Here is a 22443-nt window from a genome sequence, read left to right on the forward strand (position 1 = left end):
GTTGTGTGTGTGCCGAAAGGATAAATGAGTACATAAAAAATAAATGAAAACAAGGGCATCTACACGTTTTCGTTTCTGACACTGAAACATCCCCAAGTTTGTACTTTTAGCCCCTGTGCCGTCCTAGCCTTAAGAAATCCATGGGACATGCAAAAGCTCTGGGGGAGAACTGAGATGATTTGGAGCAGGACAGACAGCCTTGGAGTCTGAGCAGAGACACGGAGAGAGGAGACATCACAGATCACAGCTGCACGAGCAGGGACAAAGGCAGAGGAAGAAATTGCTTTTATAAGTTCCTGCTGCACCCAAGCCTTCTGCTCAACACTCAGGCTTAGAAAATCTGGGAACCAGGTCTACCGGGGCCCAGTTACGCTGCTTCCTAGCTCTGTGACCTTAGACAAGTCCCTTACCCCATCTGAACACTGGGACCCTCATCCGTAAAATGGTGTTAATGGAACACAGTCTCAAATGTGGCCAAAGTTAAGTGAAATGATCCACACATGATGCTCAGCCCAGCTGTCATCTTGAAAACAAAATGCTGTTTATGTAACTCATTCAACAACGTCTCCTGAGCACCTTCTATGTGACTGGCTCTGGGGAAGCTGTAGGAAGATAGTTCCTGCCATCAAAGGTCCAGAAGGAGAGGTGCCTTACCCAGCATTGTCTGGACTGTGTTGTGGGCCAGGGGGTCCCAGTAGGGACCCCTCACTTGCTCAGGTTCCAGAAGGCTGCCCAAAGGAAACAACTGTGTGGTATTGCCCTACCTTACTGATGAGAAGCCCAGACACAGAGTGGCTAGCCGACCTGTCCAAGGCCACACAGTCAGCAGATGCCAGCTCTGCACTGGACCCCACCCATCTACCTGCAGAGCCCACCCTCCCACTCCCCACTGTCCAGCCCACCGAGGCCAGTGGTGGGCCTTGGCTTTAGCCAAGGCTTCTTCCTTTAAGTTCTGGGGATGCCAAGTCCCTCCCATGACCCCGGTTCTCGGGGTCCCAGTGCTAATGGTAAGGGGGTAAAGAGAGAGCCAGAGAGTCTTGTTATACAGGGCTGGAGGAGCTGCGGAAAGCCAGAGACTGCCCCCCTTGGAGACAGGGCTAGGGGTCACTAGAGGCTTCAAGCCCTCATAGAGATGAAGCTCCATTCCCTAACCCTAACCACACACCATCCAGCCCGCCTCATCTCAGCCTTTCCCCTCCTCCTAGCAATGCAGGCACCTCCATAAAGCACAGCGCTGGCCAAATCCTCTCCTCCAACGTCCTCCCTGAGCTCCCCTCGGGGCAAGTCCAGCTCCCACCCGATCGGCACAGGGGAGCCTGTCCCAGCCAACAGGGCCTCACCTTCTTTCCCTTCCCATCCAGGGAGGCCTGTCAGGGTGGCCTGGGAGCCCCCCACCCCAAGCTTCAGCCCATCATTGTGGAGGTGCCAGGCACCACTAGGTCTCTCCCTGCCTCTTCATGCTGGCTCCTCTGCTTGGGTGCCCCCACCCCACCCACCCAGACCCTGCCAGGGCCTCCCAGAGCCCTCCTACCTGATCTTGCTCTGGCTGCCCCTGCCTGCTGTGGGGCCACCGATGTCATTTTCTTGGTCACCATCCCGATCCCGGTCTTTCTCCTCCTGCAGCCGCTGGAGCAGCAGCTGATGGGGAAGGCTTCGCAGAGAAGGTCCAGGAGAAGCTGCCGGTTGCACCTCACCCTTCAGGTTGATGTCACTGGCTGAGCGCTGCAGGGGCCGAGGGGAGGCCAGGCCACTGGGGCCAGCCAGCCGCCGCCGCTTTGCATAACTGGGGGTTTCCCTGAATGGTACTGGGGTGGGAATGGGGGGGTACAGATGAGATTCTGGGCAGCCAGATAAGGCTCTTACTCTCAACTTACTCTGGTTTGCTTTCCAGATTTTAAAACTAAAATCCTATATCCCAGGAACTGCCTCAGTCCTGGGTTAGCTTATGACTGAAGCTACCACTGGGGGTCACATCCCAAACTGCCTCTAACATAAGCTTCAGGGGCAGAAGGCTGCTCCTCCTGTCAGGCAAATGAGGTCTTGGGCATGCTCAGATCTGCTCTTGGAACTGCCCATTTCACAGGCTTCGGCAGAGACAGAACAGGCCACATGCGACAAATCTCACCAGGCTACTGCTGTACTGGACCATCTATAGTTGACTATAACGAGGGAAACCGTAAAGGATGTTCTAGATCACGGTTTGGCAAACTTCTGTAAAGAATCAGATAGTAACTATTTCAGACTTTGCAAGCTATATAGCCTCTGTCCTAAGGATTCAACGCTGCTGCTGTAGCACAGAAACAGCCACAGACAATATATAAGCAAATGGGTGTGGCTGAGTTCCAATAAAACTTTATTTAAAAAGCAGATGGTGATTAAAAAACATGATCCAAATATATATGCTATTTACAAAAGAATCACTTTGGATCCAAAGCCACAAGCAGGTTTAAAATAAAAGAATAAAGGAAGATATTTCATGTAAATAGTAACCAGGAGAGCTAAGTAGCTATATTTATATCAGACAAAACAGACTTAAAAAGTGTTAAAAGAGACACAGGACATTGTATGTTGATAAAAGTGTTAATTCATCAAATATATTAACAATTATTAACATATATACACCAAACAACAGAGCATCAAAATATGTGAAATAAACATTAACACATTTGGAGAAATAGACAGTTCTATAATAGTATTTAAGACTTCAACACCCTACTTTCAATAATGGGTAGAACATCGAGAGGGACAATCAGTAAGGACATAGAAAACTTGAACCAATTAGACCTAACAGATATGTATATAGAACACTACAGAAAACAAGAGCAGGATATACATTATTCTCAAGTGCACATACAACATTTTCCAGGAATAGACTATATGTTAGGCCACAAAAACAAGTCTCAATAAATTTTTAAATGACTGAAATCACACAAAGTATCTTTTCCAATCACAATGGGATGAAACTAAAACTCAAGAACAATAACAACAACAAAAACTTAAAAAATTCACAAATACGTGACAATTAAACAACACACTCTTAAACAACCAGTGTGCCAAAACAAATCAGAAGGAAGTTAGAAAACACCCTGAGACAATAAAAACAAAAATATGCCAAAACTTAAGGGATGCAGCAAAAGCAGTGCCAATAAGGAGATTCATAGCTATAAACAATCTGTAGAAAAAAAAAGAATAAAATTCTCAAATCAATAACATAAGTGCTCCTCTTAAGGAATTAGAAAAAGGGAAGCAAACCAAACCCAAAGCTAGCAGAAGGAAGGAAATAAGGATAGACAAAGATAAATGAAACAGAGAGCAAAATATAGAATCAACAAAAACAAAAGTTGTTCTTTGAAAATATCCACAGAACTGACAAACCTATAGCTAGACTCACTTAGAAAGAGAAGAGGGACACTAACTAAAATCAGAAGTGAAACTGTGGCATTGTTACCAATCTTATAGAATTAAAAAGGATTAAAAGAGATTAGTGCAAACAACTGTATGCCAACAAATGAGATACATTAGATGAGATGAACAAAGTTCTAGAAAAACAGAGATTATGAAAAGTGACTCAAGAAGAAATAGAAAATCTAAACAGACCTGTAACAAGCAAAGAGAAGGATCAGTAATCACAAATCTCCCAACAAAGTCAAGTCCAGCACCAGACAGCTTCACTGGTGAATTCTACCAAAACACTTAAGAATTAAAACCCATCCTTCTCAAATTCTTCCAAAAACTAGAAGAGGGAAGAATACTTCCTAACTCATTCTATGACCAATTGAAAAATAAGCAAAGGACTTGACATTTCGCCAAAGAAAATATACAAATGGCCAATAAACACATGAAAAGATGCTCAATGTCATTAGCCATTAGGGAAAGGCAAACCAAAACCACAATGAGATACTACTTCACACTGACTAGAATGGCCATAGTAAAAAAAATTAAAAATGAAATATAAACCAAACTGATGATTACAAGTGTTAGCAAAGATTTGAAGACTTTGAAATTCTCGTACGTTGTGGGTAGGAATGTAAAATAGTGAAAAACAATTTGGCAGTTTCTCAAAAAGTTAAATATAAAATTATCATATGGCCCAACAATTCCCCTCCTAAGTTTACACCCCAAATAACTGAAAACAGGTATTCAAACAAATACATTTCACACATGTTCATAGCAGCAATATTCATAATAGCTGAAAGGTAGAAACAACCCAAGTGTCCTCTTAAAGCACATGTGGATAAACAAAATTTTATATATACAAACAATGGAATATTATTCAGCCATACAAAAGAGCAAAGTAGTGATACGTCCTACAATGTATGTAGACGAAGCTTGAAAACAAGCTGAGTGAAAGAAGCCAGACACCAAGAGTCACACAGTGTATGATTCTATTTATGTGAAATACCTAGAACAGGGGAATCTATAGAGAGAAAGTATGTTAAGGGTTGACAGAGACTAAAGGGGAAGAGAATGTGGAATAATTACTTCGTGTATGCAGGGCTTCCTTTTGGGGGGATGAAAATATTTGAAATTCAATAAATGTGGATGTATAACACTGTGAATATATTAAATACCACTGAATTATTCAGCTTAAAGTAATTAATTTTATGTTACGTGAATTTAACTCTAAATGAAACATAAATCCTTAATTTTAAAGCCTCCATTAAAAAAAAAAAACAGCAGATCGTTGGCTGAATTGGGCCCGCAAGGCCTCACTCGCCAAGCCCTAGATTCCTGTTAGCGAAGCATGGGCCATGGACCATCAGCCTCACCTCGTAGCTGAAACTCATTGGAAATGCAGACTCTCAGGCTCCACCCAGAGCCACTGAGTCAGAATTTACAACAAGGTCCCTGGGTCCAGTGTGAGGAGACTTTCCCTCGGGCACGATGGGACAGCACGTCCGTGGGAACCTGCTGCTTGAAAGCACGTGCGGGAGAGATGGCGACAGCGACTGGGGGCCCTGGGTCAGCCCAAGGCAACAGAGGTGAAGAAGCAGAGGTAGCTGCTCCTAGGCCAGGGTCCCTGCCTCAGGCCTATCAGTCTAGAGAGGGCTGCCAACAGGCTTCCAGGGGTCCTGTCCCTGGAAGGCAAGACCCCCCACGAGGGCCCCCTTCCTGGGGATGGATGGGCAGAGACCCCCTCCGGCTCTTCTGTGTGCAGACCCACCCAGGTCCCCCAGCTGGGAGGACAGACAGGGCAACTTGTGACTGTCATCAAGGGAGTGTCCTTGGAGTGAAGGCGTGCAGAGGGAGTAGGGGTGACAAGGACAGGTGCAAAGACAGCCTCTGCCCTAAACCCCCTTTATAAAAATGGACTAATGCTAATCACTCCTTGAGGGTTTACTGAGAGTAAACGAGAGAGATAACAAGGCTTATAGCAGCAAAGACTCAAGAGTATATTACCTGTGGCCCAGGGACATGTGGCCATGTCACACAAGCGTATGCACAACAACCTGAGCAGATTAGGGCACGTGGCCCACAAAGCCAATGCCCACACAGGGACGCCCGCTCTGTACCTCAGCTCAGCAACGACATGCCTAACTCCAACCTGGCAAGCACACCCTTAGCCAAACAGTAAACTGTAGAACTGGTGACCCAAGGAGCCTAGCATCTCTGTCCACATCAAGCAGCTGGAGCCTTCCTCTCTCTTGGCCAGGACCAGACACCCCCCCCCCTCCCACCAACCAGTTGGACCAAGGTCACCTGCCAGAGTCAAGACACATAGTCAAATCCCACATGAGATCAGAGAAAAGAAAGATGTACAAATAACCATAAATAACCATATTTTACTTAAGAGAAACTGAGGCACAGAGGTCCTGAGCAGCTTTCCCATGGTCGAACAATCATAAGATGAGGGGATCCCACATGTCCACAAACCAGGGTTCTCTCCCAGGCTAACAACCACCTCCAAAACACTCACCAGCCCCAACCAGACCATACCTGAGCTCTCACTCTTGTCTTTTGTCCCCAAATCAAACCTCAAATCTTACCATGGTTCTCTCCCAAGCAGAAATTAGACCCAAATCCTATGCCCAGTCATTAGCTCAGTCGTCCACTCAGCATGTACCTACTGCGACTAGCTGTGCTGGAGCTGCTGCAGCTGTGGAGCGTCTGCGTGCCCCCCCCCCTTGGAGACCCGATCCATTATCAGGGTCCCCTGGCCTTCCTGGGACATGAGAGACTCATAACTAAGCCTCCCTGGAGGAAGTCTGTTCTGGAGAGACTCTGCAGAGGAAGAGTCCTGAAACATGAACTTGACCTTAATCTTAACCCTAGTCCAAAATCCAACCCCAGCCCTGACCCTAACCTCACAACAGACCAGCCCTAGTCCTTTGCTACCCACTGTCACTTAATTTTTTTTCTTTTTTTTTTTTTTTAATGAGGACACTGCAACCCTGGCAGAAACGGGAGCCAGGAGTCTGTGCTCCAGAGAGAACCATGGGCAGAAAAACGTGGTCTACCCAGGACAGAGGGAGCTAAGAAGGGAGCCCCTCCTCGGCCAACTAGATAGAGGGGTCGCCTTAGCTCCACCCACTTCACACGGGAGAGAGAAGCCCGGGTTCCCAGGACAGGTCCCGCATCCACCACTGCTGTAGCAGTGGGTGGCGGCCTCCTTGAGGCTCCAGTGGGATGGCTGTGCCCACCTTCCTGCCCACCCTAGGGTCAAGACCGAGTGGCATCTCCTGGTTTTCCTCTGGGACCACAAGTCAGGCACACACTGGGCTCCCCCCAGTGCACTGGTTCAGGACTCAGTGCCCTGAAGGTCGCTCTTTCCTTTTCCATTTGTACACCCACCACTGTGTTTTGTTTACGTGAGCTTATCCTACTGAAGCACGCCACAGGCCACGCAAAGTGGCTCTTGCTCCAGACAGGAGCGACACACTGAGGGTCAGTGGCTGAGATCCACTGCTCCATGTGCCCCGCTGACCCTTCAGATGACCTAACAGGAATGAGCCTTGACCCTAACTTCAACCCCACTCTCAACCTAAGTCGATCCCGAAATTCAACAATGGCCCCAACCCACAGCCCTGCCCTAACCATGCTTTCAGCCCTCACTCGGGCCCTCTGTTCATGCCACAGGGGCCTCTCCCTCAGCACACGCCCCCTACCATCAGGACCACTGATGGACCGCTGACCAAGGCACAGCTGCGAGGGTGAGGCTCAGGGTGTGGAGGCTCCCTGACACCCTCCCCACAGCCCCCCGTACCTGCTGGGGCCCTGACAACCCCCACAGATCCACATCCAACAGGGCCCTGGGTTGGCCAGAACTCACCAACATCTGAGTCTTTATGGGTCTTGATGACCTCTGCGAGCTCAAAGTTCCCTGCGATGATGGCCACCTGAGGGGGAGGGGAAGAAGTGGGGTTCAGGGGCGCCAAACCTTCCCCCCTCGGCTCCTATGCATCCTGACGGGGCTCCTGTGTGGGGTCTCCCTTGCTTGGGTGCCCCAGGCTTAGACCCTGGCCCCATTCTGCCCGGGACTAACCGGCTTCCTGGGATATGAGACTTTCAGAGCTAAAACCAGGACAGTCCAGGCCTATGGTCACCCCACTGGTTCTCCTAACAGCCGCTCCACACGCACCATCACTCCTACCTCAGCCGTGGCCTACCGCTGCCTCACCCCCATCACCTCCCTTCTCTTCCCTTAGTCCTGCATCTAGTCACCCAACTGGCCCTTCCAGATTCACCCAAACCCACCAGGATCTTCTACTGCCGCATCTGCCCCCCTGACGGGACAGCCACAGAGGACCTACCTGTTCTCCTCTCATCTCAGAGGAGACGGCCCTCATTTCCACTGAGAACAGAACCCCAGCTCCCTCTGTGGTCTAAAAGTCCCCAGAACATGGTCTTTATTCCCCCATCCCCAAACTCCAGGCATACAGTGACTCTTGGCATGGTCACACCACCGCCATGAACCAAAGCCAGCTAGGAAGCATCACCTGAAGTTAAGTCAGGAACTGGAACCAATCCTCTCCCCCCTGGGTTGGCCTCTGTACCCCACCCGTCTCTGGCAGGTCAAGCCCACACTGGTTGTCCCCTGACAGAGTCCTATGACCCTCCTCTCTCCCTGGATGGAAGACAAGGGAATCATCCGCAGTGAGCCCTCCCTCCATGAGCAGGGCGCTGCACTGGCCCCCCCTCCTCTATCTGGGCCAACCCTGGGGGGAGATCCCTTCTTGCCTTACAGGGAAGAACCAAGGTCCAGAAAGACAGACCCCCAGGGGTCAGCCTCACCCTCCTGTCAACCACTCTTATACCTGGAAGGCTGTCTGGCTGTTGTAATTGCGGACGTCCTTGTTAGCTCCGCGGAAAAGCAGGACGCGAGCACAGCTCTCCTGCGGAGACGGTTGGAGTGGGGGTCACAGCTGGGCAGCTGGAAGGGTGCGGTGAGGACACAACGGCACGCACACACACTACAACACATGCATCCACACCCACGTGTCCAGCGTACATATGCGCAACACAGGGGCACGCGCGGATGAGCTCTACACAACACATGTAGGTCCCTCCTGGCCCAGAGAGTGCGTGATTTACACCTGGGTGTTTGGAACACACGTGAAACACGTGCGCTCAGGGAACAGAGGTGCACGCATCGGCCTAGAAGGCCATAGCCAACAGCAGGACACAGAACAGGCACTTGTGACGTAGCACACATGCGTGCAGACACATATAGTCACACCTGGTTATAAAGGGCACAGATGTGCAGGGCCGTGTTCCCTGAGGCGTTCTGAGCCCCCATGTCAGCTCCGTAGAATAGCAGATGCTCCAGGTGCTGCACATGCCCAAAGCGGCACGCCTGCGGGGTGAGGGAGGTGCTCCTGGGTCCCCGAACGCCGTCCAGGACTCCCCACCCCTGGCTGACAGGGCCCAGGCAGAGGCGAAGCCCCCAGCCCGTGCCCCACACTCCCGGCGCACCTGGTGGATCTCCTGCCAGCCGTTCTCATCCGTGGTCCCCAGCTGAGCATGGTCGTGCAGCAGCAGCTCGCAGCACAGGGCATCCCCGCCCCCCAGGGCGCTGTGGTACAAGGGCGTCAGGCCACGGCTGTCCTTGTAGTCAGGAGAGGCGCCCAGGTCCAGCAGGGTCTGAGGGCAAGGAGCCTCGGCGTCCACGGGGGCCCAGCCTCCGCCCTGCCCCCGCGCCTCCCAGGCGGGCGCCGCACCCACACTGACCGTCAAGGCTGCCGCGTTGCGCCGGCGGGTGGCACAGTGCACGGCCGTGAGCCCGTCGCGAGTGCGGAAGTCCAGGTGGGCGCCGCCATTCCTCAGCACCTTCAGCAGGTCTGTGGCGTTGTCCAGCTGGGCCGCAAGGCTCAGAGGACACTCTGGGTTCGGGAGACAGATGAAGGTTAAGGTCCCAACCACCACTCCAGGGCCATGCCCCTCCCCGCTCTGCTTCTCACCTCCTGAGTCAGGATCGTGGAAATTGGGGTCCAGCCCCTTGTCCAGTAGGCGGGCCACCTTGTCCGTGCTGTGCAGCTGGACGTAATCCATGAACTTCTTCAGGTTTGCCTGGAACACCCAGCCATCCGGGTCAGCCGAGCACCACGGCTCCGATCGTCTAAGTGTCACCCACCTTCCACCAGAAGCCTCAGGCCACCTGTCACCCTACAGAGGCATCGACTATCCCACCTCCTCACACCCGTCACTCTGCATCATGACCTGGTCGCCCCCTCATATCACCTTAAGCCCTGGACTCCCACGGGCCCGACCTCAGCTCAGCGGGCCCATGGGCTGCCTGAAGTACTTGCCCGGATCCCCGGCCCATCCAGCCCCTCATCAAGGCCAGGTTGCCCTGATCACGCCCCCATGCAAGGGCTTCCTACCCCAGGCTCAGCCACTGCTCTGGCTCCCCTCCTCGGCCAACCTGCCCAAACCGGAAGAGCCCGAGGCACCCAGGCAGGAGCCGCGGCCCCGCCACAGCCCACATCCTCATCACCCCAGCGACCCTACCCAAGGTGGTCCATTCCCTCTTCCTCACGAGATCACCCCAAGGCAGACCCCCCGAGGCCCCTCCTCGCCCATAGGCGGCCCCTCCCGTGACAGGACTTGGCCTGCCTCTCACTCACTGACCTAGTCGTGCGTTCATTCACTGAGCAAAGCCTCACTGAGGCTGGTGCTACAGATGCTGCACGCCCGAGGCAAGGTGCCCTGGCTTCTAAAAACACTCAGATTGCATCAGAAATAGGAGGGCACCATGGGAACCGCTCCACGGATGTGGCCCCCGAAGGCGGGTCTGGACAGTCAAACAGGAGGAAGGGTGCTCATGACAGGGGAGAGACCTCAGCCAGACCCCAAGTGGATGCTGTGACGCTGGGGGCTGGTTAGCGTCCAGGAGGCAGAAACACGGGGCTAGGGTAAGGAGTTCAACGTGATCGAAAAACAAGTGGACCCACTGGAAGTCACTAGTCAGCAGTGTCACCAGGGTCCTGTGAGGTGCTCAGGATGGTTTTAGAGAAGAGGTAACCACTTTGGGAGGAACCCAGAGTGACAGGGTCACACGGGGGCAAGAGGAGAGAGAAGGCACCGTCTCGGCCCAGCCCCAGTCATGGCCTTGATCCCCACGCGCCCCACCTCGCATGGAGTTTCCAGGGTCACAGAGGGGGTCACTGGGGCCCAGAGGTGACAGTGCTCAGATCCTTCTCCTGGAGAAGGAGACACGCTCCAGAGATTGTCAATGACGTGTCTAGCAAGCAGATGTCCACTGGTCACTAGAGCCCGAGGTGGAACCGGAGGAACTCTGACTGTGGGTAGCGGCTGTGGCACCCACACTGCCTCTCCTACACTCCAAGAAGGCAGTGAGGCAGCCCCCAAAGAACATTTGGGGCCAGGCCCACCTAGCAATGGTGCTCAGTAGGTGTGCCTAGGCACAGGACCCCAGAGTCAGGCACATCTGGATTCAGTTCCAGTTTCACTGGCTGCGCACCTGGGAGCAAGTCACATAACTTCTCTGGGACTCAGTACCTCCATTTGGAAAATGGAACAATAAAAGTCCCTCCCAGGAGAAAACTAACTAGATGCCTAAGTATGAGTGTGCCCAGTTGGCTGACCGCTAAGGGCTAGGCTCCTTGTTCTTCCCACGCCATCCCAGCTCCCCCCAATGACAACATCAGGTGCTTGTTCACTTCCATTCCACCCGGGATCTCCCCAAGACACCACGCCCTATCATACCCACCACCCACCCACCCACCGCCCCCCCCCAGGCCAGAGGTGGTGAGCCAGAATCTAGGCTGACTGGAACCCATCAGCAGACCATGGCCACAACGAGCACGGTGCTAGAGTCTGCACCCAGCCCTCCAGCTGACCCAACACCTGCTCTGGGCCCGTGACACGAGAGAGAGAACAGATGAAGCCAAGCTGGCGGGACTGTAGTCAGCCCCAAGCCGCAGTGGGGTACTGCGAGAAGAGGGAGGGCTCTTAGGAATTTTTCAAGGGCATTTTTGACATCACAAAATCCAGTGAAGTGTGGGCTTAAGGGAACACCGCCCACGGGGGCCAGGTGGGGCCAGGTGGCAACCTCTGGGGTCCCTCCTCTGCGGCTTCCTCCTTACCTTTGTGTGAAGCTTTGCAAACTGCTTATCATCGATGAGGTTCTGCGCGTACACTCGCCTCTTGTATCGAAACTGCTCAGGTAAAGGGAAGGCAGAGAAAGGGCGCACCCTGGGCTGAGGGAGCGCACGACAACCCCAACCAAGCCCTGCTTGGCGGGCCTCACACTGCCGTGGGCACACGGCATAGGCTGCGCTCACACGGGACGTTGGCCTGCTGTTCTGGAACCTGCAGCTCCCTTTCTCGGTTGTCCCCATCCCCAGGATTCCCTGGAAAAAGCTGCTCCTCTTCCAAGGCCCGATTGCAGGCTTCCCTCCCAGACTTGCCCTGAGCGGAACCCGGTGTCCCTGCGCCGCCGGGGTCCAGGCCGACTCTGGGCTCGGCCTCCGTCATGCTTGGGGGGGGTGCTTAGCGCCCTCGCCGCCGCCACCCGGACTACGAGCTGGGTCCCCACGCCCGACAGTGCGCCCCGCATCCTTTTCGCTATGAATGGGTGAGCCGGCGAGAGTCGGGGTGCCGGCGGGGGAGGGGGCGACGCGCGTTCAGGCGAGGCGCTGGGTGCGCTGGGGCGCGGCACGGCCCCTGGGGTCCCCGCACCCGCGCCCCGGGCCCCGCGCTCACCTCCAGGTAGGGCAGGGGCGTGTCCAGGTTGGGCGGGTAGTCCTGCAGGAGCCGCTCCTCGTCCAGGAACTTGCCGGCGCGGCCCCGCGAGGGCGGCTGGAAGAGCCCGTAGTTGAGCGCGTCCTGGAGGCTGTGGCTGAGGGCGCACAGCACGCGCTGCTTGGCGGCCCACACGGGCGCGGCCGGGTCCAGACGCAGGCACTTCTGCGGCGGAGCGGGCCCGTGAGCGCGCCCCACGGGACCCCCGGACCCCCGGGACCCCGGACCCCCGAACCCGCCCCGGGGCGGCGCTTCCCCGGCCCCGCCCCCGCCCGGCCGCTGGGGAGGGTCTCGGCGGGGGCGGCGGGGGAGGGGCGCGGGTCCCGGGGCGCGGGGGTCCCGGCACGGGGCGTGGGGCTCACCGTCTGCTGCAGGTCCGGGATGCCGACGCGTACGACCACCGCGCTGGCCCCGGGGCCGTCCATCCCCGCGCCGGCACCCGGGCCGGAGCCCGGGCGGCTCGCGGCCGGGAGCGGGGCGCGCTGGGGCTCCGCGCGGCGCCCCGGCCCCCCCTGCCCCCCCGCCGGAGCCCCGTCGGCCGCGCCGCGCGGGAGGGGGCCGGGGGGGGCCGGGGCCGGGGCGGGCGCGGGGGGCAGCTGAGCCGAGGGCTGCGCAGGGGCGGCGGCGGCGGCGGCGGCGGCGGCGCGGCTCAGCTGCATCGGCCCCGGCTCAACGCGGCGCCTGCCTTCCCCGGGGGCGGGGGCGGCGGGGGGAGGGGGCCGCGCCGGGAGGGAAGCGGGGGCGGCCGGGGGGCTGCGCCGGCGGCGGGGGGAGCGCGCGGGGCGGCCGGGGTCCCGGGGCGGGAGGGGCCACGCTGGCGCCGGGGGCCGGGGGCCTGGGCCGCCCCACAGGGCGGGGGCCCCGGGGGCCGCGCTAGGGGCGCGGGGAGCCCTAGGCCTCGGCGCGGGGGGAGTGGCCGCGCGCGAGCATCCGAGGACCACGGAGCAGGGGTGCGCGCGGCGGGGGTCCCGGGGCTGCGGTGGGGTCCGCGTGGGGCGCGAGGGCCGCAGAGAGGGCGGGGAGGGGAGAGAAAAACAGGAGAATTAATTTCCGGAGGTGGCAGCTTCTCCCCCATTCTACCCACCTCCCCCCCGCACTCAGGGCCGGGCCGGGGGAGGGGGGGCGGGGAGTGACGGTGACCAGCCCTGCCCGGTCCCGGGGCGGCGCGGAGACCCCGGGTCACGGAGGCCCAGGGGCGCCCCCCCCGACTTCACCCCCAGACCACCCTGCACGGAGCCTCGCGCGGCCCCCGGCTCCCCCAGCCGACTTCGGCGACTTCGCCCTGGACTCCAAGCCCCCCCCCACCAGGCCTCCTGCTCTGCCTAGACCCAGGCCCTGTCGCCCCCTCCCCGTCACCTTAGCGACGACAGGATGGGGGCACGACCTAGGAGGACAGGCTTAGGGGAGGGGGCGCTACTAGTCTCCACCTGCAACGGGGAAGTGAATTTTAGTTTTACACGTTGTCGTAGCAACGCGGGAGGGGGTGATGAGTGGGCGGAGAACAGGGGAGCACAGTAAAGAAACTAGCTCAGGCACCGCCGCCCCGCGGAGCCCGCCACCGCCCCCCAGCCCTGGTAAGCCTCACAGGACTACCCGGGGCTGCCAGACTTGGGCCCCCAAGACTTGAGAGCAAAGAGCCGCAGTGGAATGCGGTAATAGCCCTGGACTCCTGCAGAACTCCCCAACATGCGTGAAGCGCCCCAGAACACCAGGCCCTGACCCCCTAGCCAGCAGCTCACCTTCTCACTGGACACACCTGACCACGTTCACAGAGCAACCAAGCGTGGGCACACGCTCAAGTCCCTGGTAGAAACAGTCCCTGGGCCCCCCAGCCTCACCCAACCTCCTCCAAGAACAGCCTCGGATCCCCAAGGCTCCCAGGAATAAACCTAAATGAACCCCCTACACACACAGAGAACCTCCCTAATCCTCCCCCATGACAACCGGAAACACCCTAACCCCCCACGAAAAGTACTTGGCACCCCCTCCAAGAACAGATCCCCCCTCCCAGAGCCACCTTGACCACTACCTGCCCACCACCAAGCCCCCTCCCCGCCAATACCCACCCCTCTGCCCCCAGAGCAAGGCCCTCTTCCCAGGGCCCGGCCCTAAGCCCTGAAGGAACCCCTGGCTCTCTCTTCTTCCATCTGCTACTTTAGGAAAAAAATCTCTACTTCCCAGGACTCCACTGACCCCACAGAGCCGAGTCTCCAGCGCAGTCTGTGGGTCTGGTCCTGCCTTCTCCTCAAGCCTGGGCGGACCCTCCCTACCCGGAAGCGTGGCCCCAGAATGCCCAGACCTCCCACCCCCTTGTCCAGACTCTTCCCAAGGCCACTGGGCTGGCCAGATTGGGGGAGCTGAGGGTTCCCTGGGGATTGAGGCAGGATGGGAGGGATGGGGAAAGGGGGGAGCAGGAAGGAGCCTGTCAGAGGCCACTTTATCTGCAGGAAGCACCTTGGGAAGCACGAGGGTTGGCTTTCCTGCGGCCCAGCCCTAGAGAGAGGAAACGAGTGCTCCTAGCCCCTCTCCTGTCTCTGCTAGCTTCCTGTCCCCAGCCCCCATCGAGCCAGTAGGCCCACAGTTCCTGCCCCCCCAGCCCCCACCTGCCTTTACTCCCAGCCTCTGATCCTACTGTGGCTGGCTGCTAGGCTTCCAACACGCTCACCAGAGCCCTTGGTTCATGGTGGAAGAAGGAAAGAGGCTGCCCATCTCCTCAGCACCCGTCCGGGCAGCTCAGAGCTCTGCACCAGTCCTACCAACCTGCCCACCCAGCCTGGACCTCAGGGGAGCCCAGTCAGCCTTCCAGGCCTCCCCCTACCAACCTACTGCCCTGGGTGAGTCCCACTCCGGCCCTGCACTGCAGCCTTAAAACCTTTGGGGAGAAAAATCTCATATATTGTTGATGGGCAGTCAACCGATTATGGTCCCCAGGCTCTGCGGGGCTGGCACTGCCCAGGGAGGTACCAGGGCCTCGCTCAGTTCCGAACTGGTTCCACAAAGTGCCTGGCACAGGGGACGGGCACATAATGAGTGAATTCCCAGCCTGCACATTCCCCAGCTCCACCACCACCCCAGCAAACAGCAAAAATAACAGAACCCAGAAGCACTTTACCCACATTACGTCCTTCCATCCCCGCAGCACGGTGGGTTTACAGAGGACCGAGCCGAAGGATAGTGGGTGTCTTTGCCCTTTATTTTGTTGAGAATAAAAGAACTTGGCCCCTCACCACCCCCCCTATAAATCCCAAGCTGCCCCCTGGTCCAGCAGACTCCAGCTCCCAGGCAGGGCCCCCCTTTGCCTGCCAGCACCCACCTCCCTCTGCCAGACCCAGGGCCCTCTGCTTCCCACTCCTTCCATCCAGGCCAAGATTCCAGAAGGATCTTTCTCACCATCCCTGCTTCTTTCCCACTTTCTCCCACCACACATATTCAGACGCATACGGGCCTCATAGGGCCTTGGGGATTTCATGTGGGCAAAGCACCCCCAAGAGTGCCTGGCACATCCCACAACCACGCAGCTACCCCCAGGCCGCGGCCCCCATAGAGGCCCTGGCCTCACCACAGCCTCCCCTCACCCCAGCCCACACTGCGCCCCCTCCCTCCTTGGTTTCCCAAACCTCCATCATCTGATGCACCTTCACGGTCCAGCATCCGAGGCCCACACCCTCCTGGCCCTTGTGGCGGGCTCCTCTCCTGGCAAAGTTTTTTGCCACCTTTCACTCCCTTTTATTGCCCCTCCCTCCCTGACACTCCTGGGGCCCACTTCCTGCCCCTCATCCCAACCCTGTGCCCCTGAGGGCTTCTCCTGGCTGTCCCACCGCCCAGGTTTCCTTGACCTCGGTTGGGCCCGTATTCTCAGCCCTCTACTGGCCTGGCAGCGCTTCTCCACAGGCTGCTATGTCCACCTCACCCCCTCCCGCAGCACCTACTCTCACCTACTCCACACTTGACGTGCCAATTATTGTCCAGTGTCCGTCTTACCCCACAAGAACAAGGCTCCCCAGGGGTCCCTGACAGTCTGCGGCCCAGGGGCCACCGCTCCACGTGTCGCCGAGTGGATGAACCAAATCTGCACCCTGCCGGCTCTTCTCACTCCATTTCCTTCCAGATGAGATCCCCGCCCATACTCCAGAGCAAATGTGGGAGGTGGGGATCCTTGGACGTCCAGTTGACTGGAAAACTGTCTGGGCCTGGTGTATCTTTTGTGGTTAGAGTTTTTATTGCTTCTACTTATTTGATATCTATCATCCTGAGTCTGATTCGTCAAGTTTCACTTTTCAGGGAATAAAACCACTTGTAAAGAATCAACTTTTAATTTTGCTAATCATCTGTATTTTCTATTTTGTTTTATTCTGTTCTATCTCTACTTCTTTATTGTGTTATGATTCTTTTTGTAATTTCTTGAGTTGGATATTTAATCCAATTTTTAGTCTTTCTCTTTTCTGACAGTAAGTGTTTAAAGCTATACCTTTCCAAGTGCCACTTTAGTTATGTCCCTGAAATCTTGATAAGTAGGATTTTTAATTTTACATTGTTCTGATTTTCTAATATCAAGTTTTTTTGGCTTGGGAATTGCTGAAAGTATGCTTATTTACATGTTCCAATGTATACTAGATTTTTTTTGGAGGGAGGACTAACCATTAGTTACTGATTTCTTATTTTATTGCATTACGGTCAGAGGAGGTAGTCTGCATAAATACTGATCTTTTGGGATTCTGTGAAGACTTTCTTTGTAGCATGTACATGGCCTATTTCTGTGAAAGTTTTCCATCTGTTCTATAGGAATTGTTCGGAGATGATAGATAATAGATAGATAGATAGATATGATCTCCATTGTATCAAGCTTGTTAACTATATTATTCAAATATTCTATGCCTTTTCTAATTTTGCATCTACTCGATTTATAAATTACCAGAAGAGGTGGGTTAAATCCCACTACTGCGATACTGGTTTTAGCAATCTCTCCATGAAATTTGCCAGTTTGGGTTTTATATGTTTTGAGACTTGGTTTTGAAGTGCTAAGAAGTGTAGGATTATTATAGCTTCATGATAAATTATTCCTTTTGTCATTTAACAGTACCCCCTCTTTATCCCTAATAATGCCTTTGCCTTAATTTTGGTTTTTCTAGTAAGTAATCTACTACAGCTCTTTTTCTGAGTATGGACATCATTTGTCTTTTTCCATTCTTTTCCTTATATCTTAGGTATGCTTCTGATATATAGTCCGTGTAGCTAAAGTCTTTTTTGTATAAATCAATCTTACAGTTTTCAACCTCTAACGGTGTGTTTATTGTGATTGATGAGATGTTTTAATGGATCTTTATTATCTTCTTTTGTCTTTTTTTTTAAGATTTTATTTATTTATTCATGAGAGACACGGGGGTGGGGCAGAGACACAGGCAGAGGGAGAAGCAGGCTCCATGCAGGAAGCTCGATGTGGGACTCGATCCAAGGATCCCACGATCATGACCTGACCTGAAGGCAGAAGCTCAACCACCGACCACCCAGGAGTCCCTGTTTTTACTCTGTGCCTCTTTTTGCCTCCCTTTCTGTCCTCTCCTGGATGGATCAAGTCATTTATTCCCCTTTCCCTCAACTCCATTGGCTTGGAAGCTATGTGCTCTCCATCACTTTCATAAATACACTTAATTTTCAACATACATAATTAGCAAGTTCTGGGCAGCCCAGGTGGCTCAGTGGTTTAGTGCCGCCTTCAGCCCAAGGCCTGATCCTGGAGACCTGGGATCGAGTCCCACGTGGGGCTCCCTGCAGGGAGCCTGCCTCTCCCTCTGCCTGTGTCTCTGCCTCTCTCTCTCTCTCTCTCTCTCTGTGTGTGTGTGTGTGTGTGTGTGTGTGTCTGTGTGTCTCATGAATAAATAAATAAAATCTTAAAAAAAAAAAACAAGTTCTAAAGTCAGCTATGTAGAGAGAGTCTCTCGTGTTCCCTCCTATGTAACGATAAGAACTTAGAATACTTTCACCTCTCATCCTTCAGGTTCTTGATCCTGTGACTTTTGCTCCAAATCAGTCATTCTCATTGCTATTCTGTCGAGCAGTGGGTGCATGTTAGATTAGATCACACCTTAGCCTATTTCTTCACTCGCTCTTCCTTCAAGGGTGAGGTCCATTCTTCCTGAAAGCACATACTTCAGATATTTTTAATGAATGTCCAGTAGTGAAAAATTCTTTGAGTCTCTGAAATGTCTTATTTTGCTCTCTTTCCTAAGTGATAATTTAGCAATGTAGACTTCTAAATTGACAATTATTTTCCTCTCAGTACTTTTTTTTCCCTTTGTGTGTGCTCTATTCTGGGTAACTTCCCAATTCTGACTTCTACCTCACTAATATTCTCTTTGACTGTGTTTAATCTGCTGTAAATTCTGCCCATATGTTTTTTTTTTTTCCATAGAGCTTTCAATTTCAATGACCATAGATTTTATTTCTAGAAGCTCAATTTGGTACATTATCAAATCTGCTTGCTCTTTATATTGGCTTTTATCTTTTTTTTATTTAATGCAATTTTAAAACTTCTCTTGTCTTTAATCATTTCAAATATATTTATTTTAAAATTTCTAGTCAGTAGTTCTACTGTATGACCTTTTTGGTGGTGTAATCTTGCTCTCTGTGGGGTCTACCAACTTTCACTCATGGCAGATTATTTCTGTGAGAATCTTATTATTTGGAGTTATGAACTCAGTTGGGCCTGTATTTATGTGGGGATCCTAAGCAGCCTAAATGTGTCCCTTCAGAGAAGCACCACTATCCTATCATGACTTGTATGTTAGTTTCTTGGTTTGGTAGTCCAGGGACTACAAAGAATAATAGAACTCAAACTCAGAAACTGATGGGAGCAAGCAAGGTTTACAGCCTCACTTTTCTACAGAGAGACCACCACAAAGCTTTGTAAAAATTGCTTAAATAAAAAAGAATGGTAAAAAATTATGAAAATAAATTAGTTACTAAGGTGTTTGAGAGCTACATGTCATTCACTGAGCAAGCCACTATTACTGCTCTCATGTAACAGATGAGGAAACAAAAGCCATCAAGAAAAAGTAACTCAGGGATGTCTGGGTGGCTCAGCGGTTGAGCGTCTGCTTTCTGCTCAGGGCGTGATCCCAGAGCCCCGGGATCGAGTCCCACGTCGGGCTCCCTTCAAAGAGCCTGCTTCTCCCTCTGCCTGTGTCTCTGCCTCTCTCTCTCTCTGTCTCTCATGAATAAATAAATAAAATCTTAAAAAAGAAATGAAAAAAAAAGAAAAGAAAAGAAAAGAAAAGAAAAGAAAAGAAAAGAAAAGAAAAGAAAAAAAGTAACTCACTGTGTCTAAAGTCGTGCATGGTTAGACAGTAGAGAATCCAGGACTTGGACCATGGCAGCGGGCATATGACCCAAGTAGGGCAAGTGACAATCCTGCCTTGGGATTTTACCTCTTATAACTGTTTCTCCACTCTTGAGATACATAAGAGATGTGAACTCAATAGCTACTGGTAACCAAGATTCCAGCCTTGAGAAGAGAGCGACTCTGAGGGAGGTATAGATATGAGAGACAGGAAGGTTCTAAAAGGGTAAGTCCCTAAACACTCCCTGAAATCTGAAAAGATTTCAGTTTCTCTTGAATTTGGCCTCAAGAGCCAATAAATTTCCCTTCTGGGTTCAGAGTCCACACAATGGACAGGTTGGAGGGCTGTCCTTGGAGCAGATGTCTGGATTAAAATCCCAGCTCAGTCTCCAAATACCCCCATGGCCTAGAAAAGCTTCTTAGCTTCCCTCTGGCTTTCCTGTGTCTCCAGAGCACCATTCTGCACCCTGGTAAGTTGAGGACAATGGTAAGTATTATTTCAGTTGCTGAGTATGAAGCAAGTACTTACCTTCAGGGCTCACGGGTTGGCTCCTGGCCTTCTGGGCTATTGGGTGGGCTAAAGGAGGTAAGTGGGCATGAAGTGCTACCATACGCCTGGTACACAATAAACACTCTAATTTTTATTAACATTATAAAGCTGGGGATCCTTGGGTGGCTCAGCGGTTTGGCACCTGTCTTCATCCCAGGGCGTGATCCTGGGAGTCCCACGTCGGACTCCCTGGGTGGAGCCTTCTTCTCCCTCTGCCTCTGTCTCTGCCTCTCATTCTCTGTGTGTCTCTCATGAATAAATAAATAAAATCTTTAAAAAACATCATAAAGCTAGTTCAGATTTGGTTTCTGTCATCTCAACCTCAGTGGCTTCTACTGAACATTCTTCATATGTAGTGGCAAAAGTTGGAGTGATGTGAAGGGATGACTGATCTTTGTTGTATATTCTTAGAAAGAGCATTAGATAGTAAATATTATTTTAACAATGTAACTAAAAGTCAGAAATATCTGCCTAATGAATTTCACATTTAGGATTCCAATTACCTTTTCTTTCAAGACTGTGAGGTTTGTTTGTTTTTTAAGATTTTATTTATTTATTCATGAGACACACACACAGAGAGAGAGAGAGAGAGAGAGAGAGAGAGGCAAAGACACAGGCAGAGAGAGAAGCAGGCTCCATGCAGGGAGCCCAACGTGGGACTCGATCCCAGGTTTCCAGGATCAGGCCCTGGGCTGAAGGCAGCGCTAAACGGCTGAGCCTCCCGGGCTGCCCCTGGAATAGCAATTTAAAGGAAACTCTAGAAGACATGATGCAGATGGTATCAGAAGATGGAAAAGCCAACAGAAGCTGAATCGTTGACTACATAGCCCCAAAGACACGAAGGCTGCTGGGGAAGAAAGCTGTCTCAGCACAGTGGGGCCCTGCTGGAGTGGGGTGGGGATCACGGAGTCTAGCTGCAGGTACAGAACTGCTCCCTAAGTGTAGTGGAAGGGACTGGGACTGGAGGGACCTCTGGGCCACAGAAGTGGGCTGTCACTTCAGGGAAGGCTTAGCTTTAAAAAAAAAAAAAAAGGGTGATTCCTAGCTTATCTTGCTCAACTTTCCCAGTGACCAGGTATCCCTGGCCTACTTTCTGCCGGACTACTCTTCCACCTCCTCATCCCTGCCCTCCTAGGGATGAACTTCACACAGTTCACTCTTTCTGTTCTGTATAAGACTCCGTTTTACGAAGATACCACACTTCGAGGCACCTGGATAGCTCAGTCAGTTGAGCGTCCAACTCTTGATTTCAGTTCAGATCGTGATCTCAGGGTGGTGAGTTTGAGCTCTGCATCAGGCTCTGTGCTGAGGGTGGAGCCTGCTTGGAATTCTCTCTCTCTCTCTCCCTCTCCCTCCGCCCCTCTGCCACATTCTCTCTCCCTCTCTCTCTCAAAATAAATCATTAAAAAAGAAAATACCACATTTTGCATATCAATTCATCTGTTAAAATATATATTTGGGTTGTTTCTTGTTTGGGATAATTATGAAAAAAACTGCTATGAACATTTGTGTACAACTTCTTGTGTGGACTTTTGCTTTCGTTTCTCTTGGGTAAATACTTAGAATGGCTGTATCTTATGGTAGATGTATGCTAACTTTTTAAGAAATTGGCAAGCACTTTTCCAGAATGGTAGTATCCTTTTAAATTCCAAATTTTTCCATTTCCTCCACATCCTTGCCAACACCTGGCATTGATTGTTTGTTTGTTTTTTTCTTTTAATTCTAGCCATTTTAATGAATGTGTAGAGGTATCTATCTCCTTGTGTGTTTAAATGAGCATTTTCCGGGCAGCCCAGGTGGCTCAGCGGTTTAGCGCCACCTTCATCCCAGGGCATGATCCTGGAGACCCGGAATCGAGTCCCATGTCGGGCTCCCTGCATGGAGCCTGCTTCTCCCTCTGCCTGTGTCTCTGCCTCTCTCTCTTCTCTGTGTGTCTCTCATGAATAAATAAATAAAATCTTAAAAAAATAAAAAAAAATGAGCATTTTCCTGGGATATCTGGGTGGCTCAGCAGTTGAGCATCTGCCTTCGGCTCAGGGTGTGATCCCAGAGTCCTGGGATTGAGTCCCACATCAGGCTCCCTGCATGGAGCTTGCTTCTCCCTTGGCCTGTGTCTCTGCCTCTCTCGCTCTCTCTTTCTCTCTCACTGTCTCTCATGAATAAATAAATAAAATATTTTTTAAAAAGAGAGACACAGAAAGAGAGAGGCAGGGACACGGGCAGAGGGAGAAGCAGGCTCCATGCAGGGACTTGACGCTAGGACTCTGGGATCATGCCCTGAGCCAAAGGGAGACATTCAACCACTAAGCCATCCAGGGGCCCCTCAAATTTTTTTTGTTGTGGTAAAATACAT

General features: G+C 52.6%; 1 protein-coding gene across 6 annotated transcripts in view; it reads right to left on the reverse strand.

The window, feature by feature from the left end:
- SHANK3 (SH3 and multiple ankyrin repeat domains 3) overlaps nt 1–12906 on the reverse strand; it is a 47907-nt gene extending 35001 nt beyond the window's left edge. For 4 of the 6 annotated variants that reach the window (XR_008664958.1, XM_055329245.1, XM_055329246.1 and 1 more), the window contains exons 1-10: nt 12567–12905; nt 12166–12369; nt 11547–11618; nt 9399–9507; nt 9169–9320; nt 8914–9081; nt 8678–8794; nt 8256–8333; nt 7271–7337; nt 1532–1805 (exon numbers count right to left, since the gene is read on the reverse strand). Coding sequence is in view for 5 of the 6 variants with exons in the window: in XM_055329245.1 (XP_055185220.1) it covers nt 1532–1805; nt 7271–7337; nt 8256–8333; nt 8678–8794; nt 8914–9081; nt 9169–9320; nt 9399–9507; nt 11547–11618; nt 12166–12369; nt 12567–12863 (1538 nt within the window). In the remaining variant the exon portion in view is untranslated. Of the gene's footprint in view, nt 1–1531; nt 1806–7270; nt 7338–8255; nt 8334–8677; nt 8795–8913; nt 9082–9168; nt 9321–9398; nt 9508–11546; nt 11619–12165; nt 12370–12566 lie in introns of all 6 variants that reach the window. The other 2 variants (XM_055329243.1, XM_055329244.1) reach the window with 2 other exon arrangements.
- Between the last annotated feature and the right edge of the window lie 9537 nt (nt 12907–22443).

Source organism: Nyctereutes procyonoides, unplaced genomic scaffold, assembly GCF_905146905.1.
Source record: "Nyctereutes procyonoides isolate TBG_1078 unplaced genomic scaffold, NYPRO_anot_genome, whole genome shotgun sequence".
NCBI classification, from domain to species: Eukaryota; Metazoa; Chordata; class Mammalia; order Carnivora; family Canidae; genus Nyctereutes; species Nyctereutes procyonoides.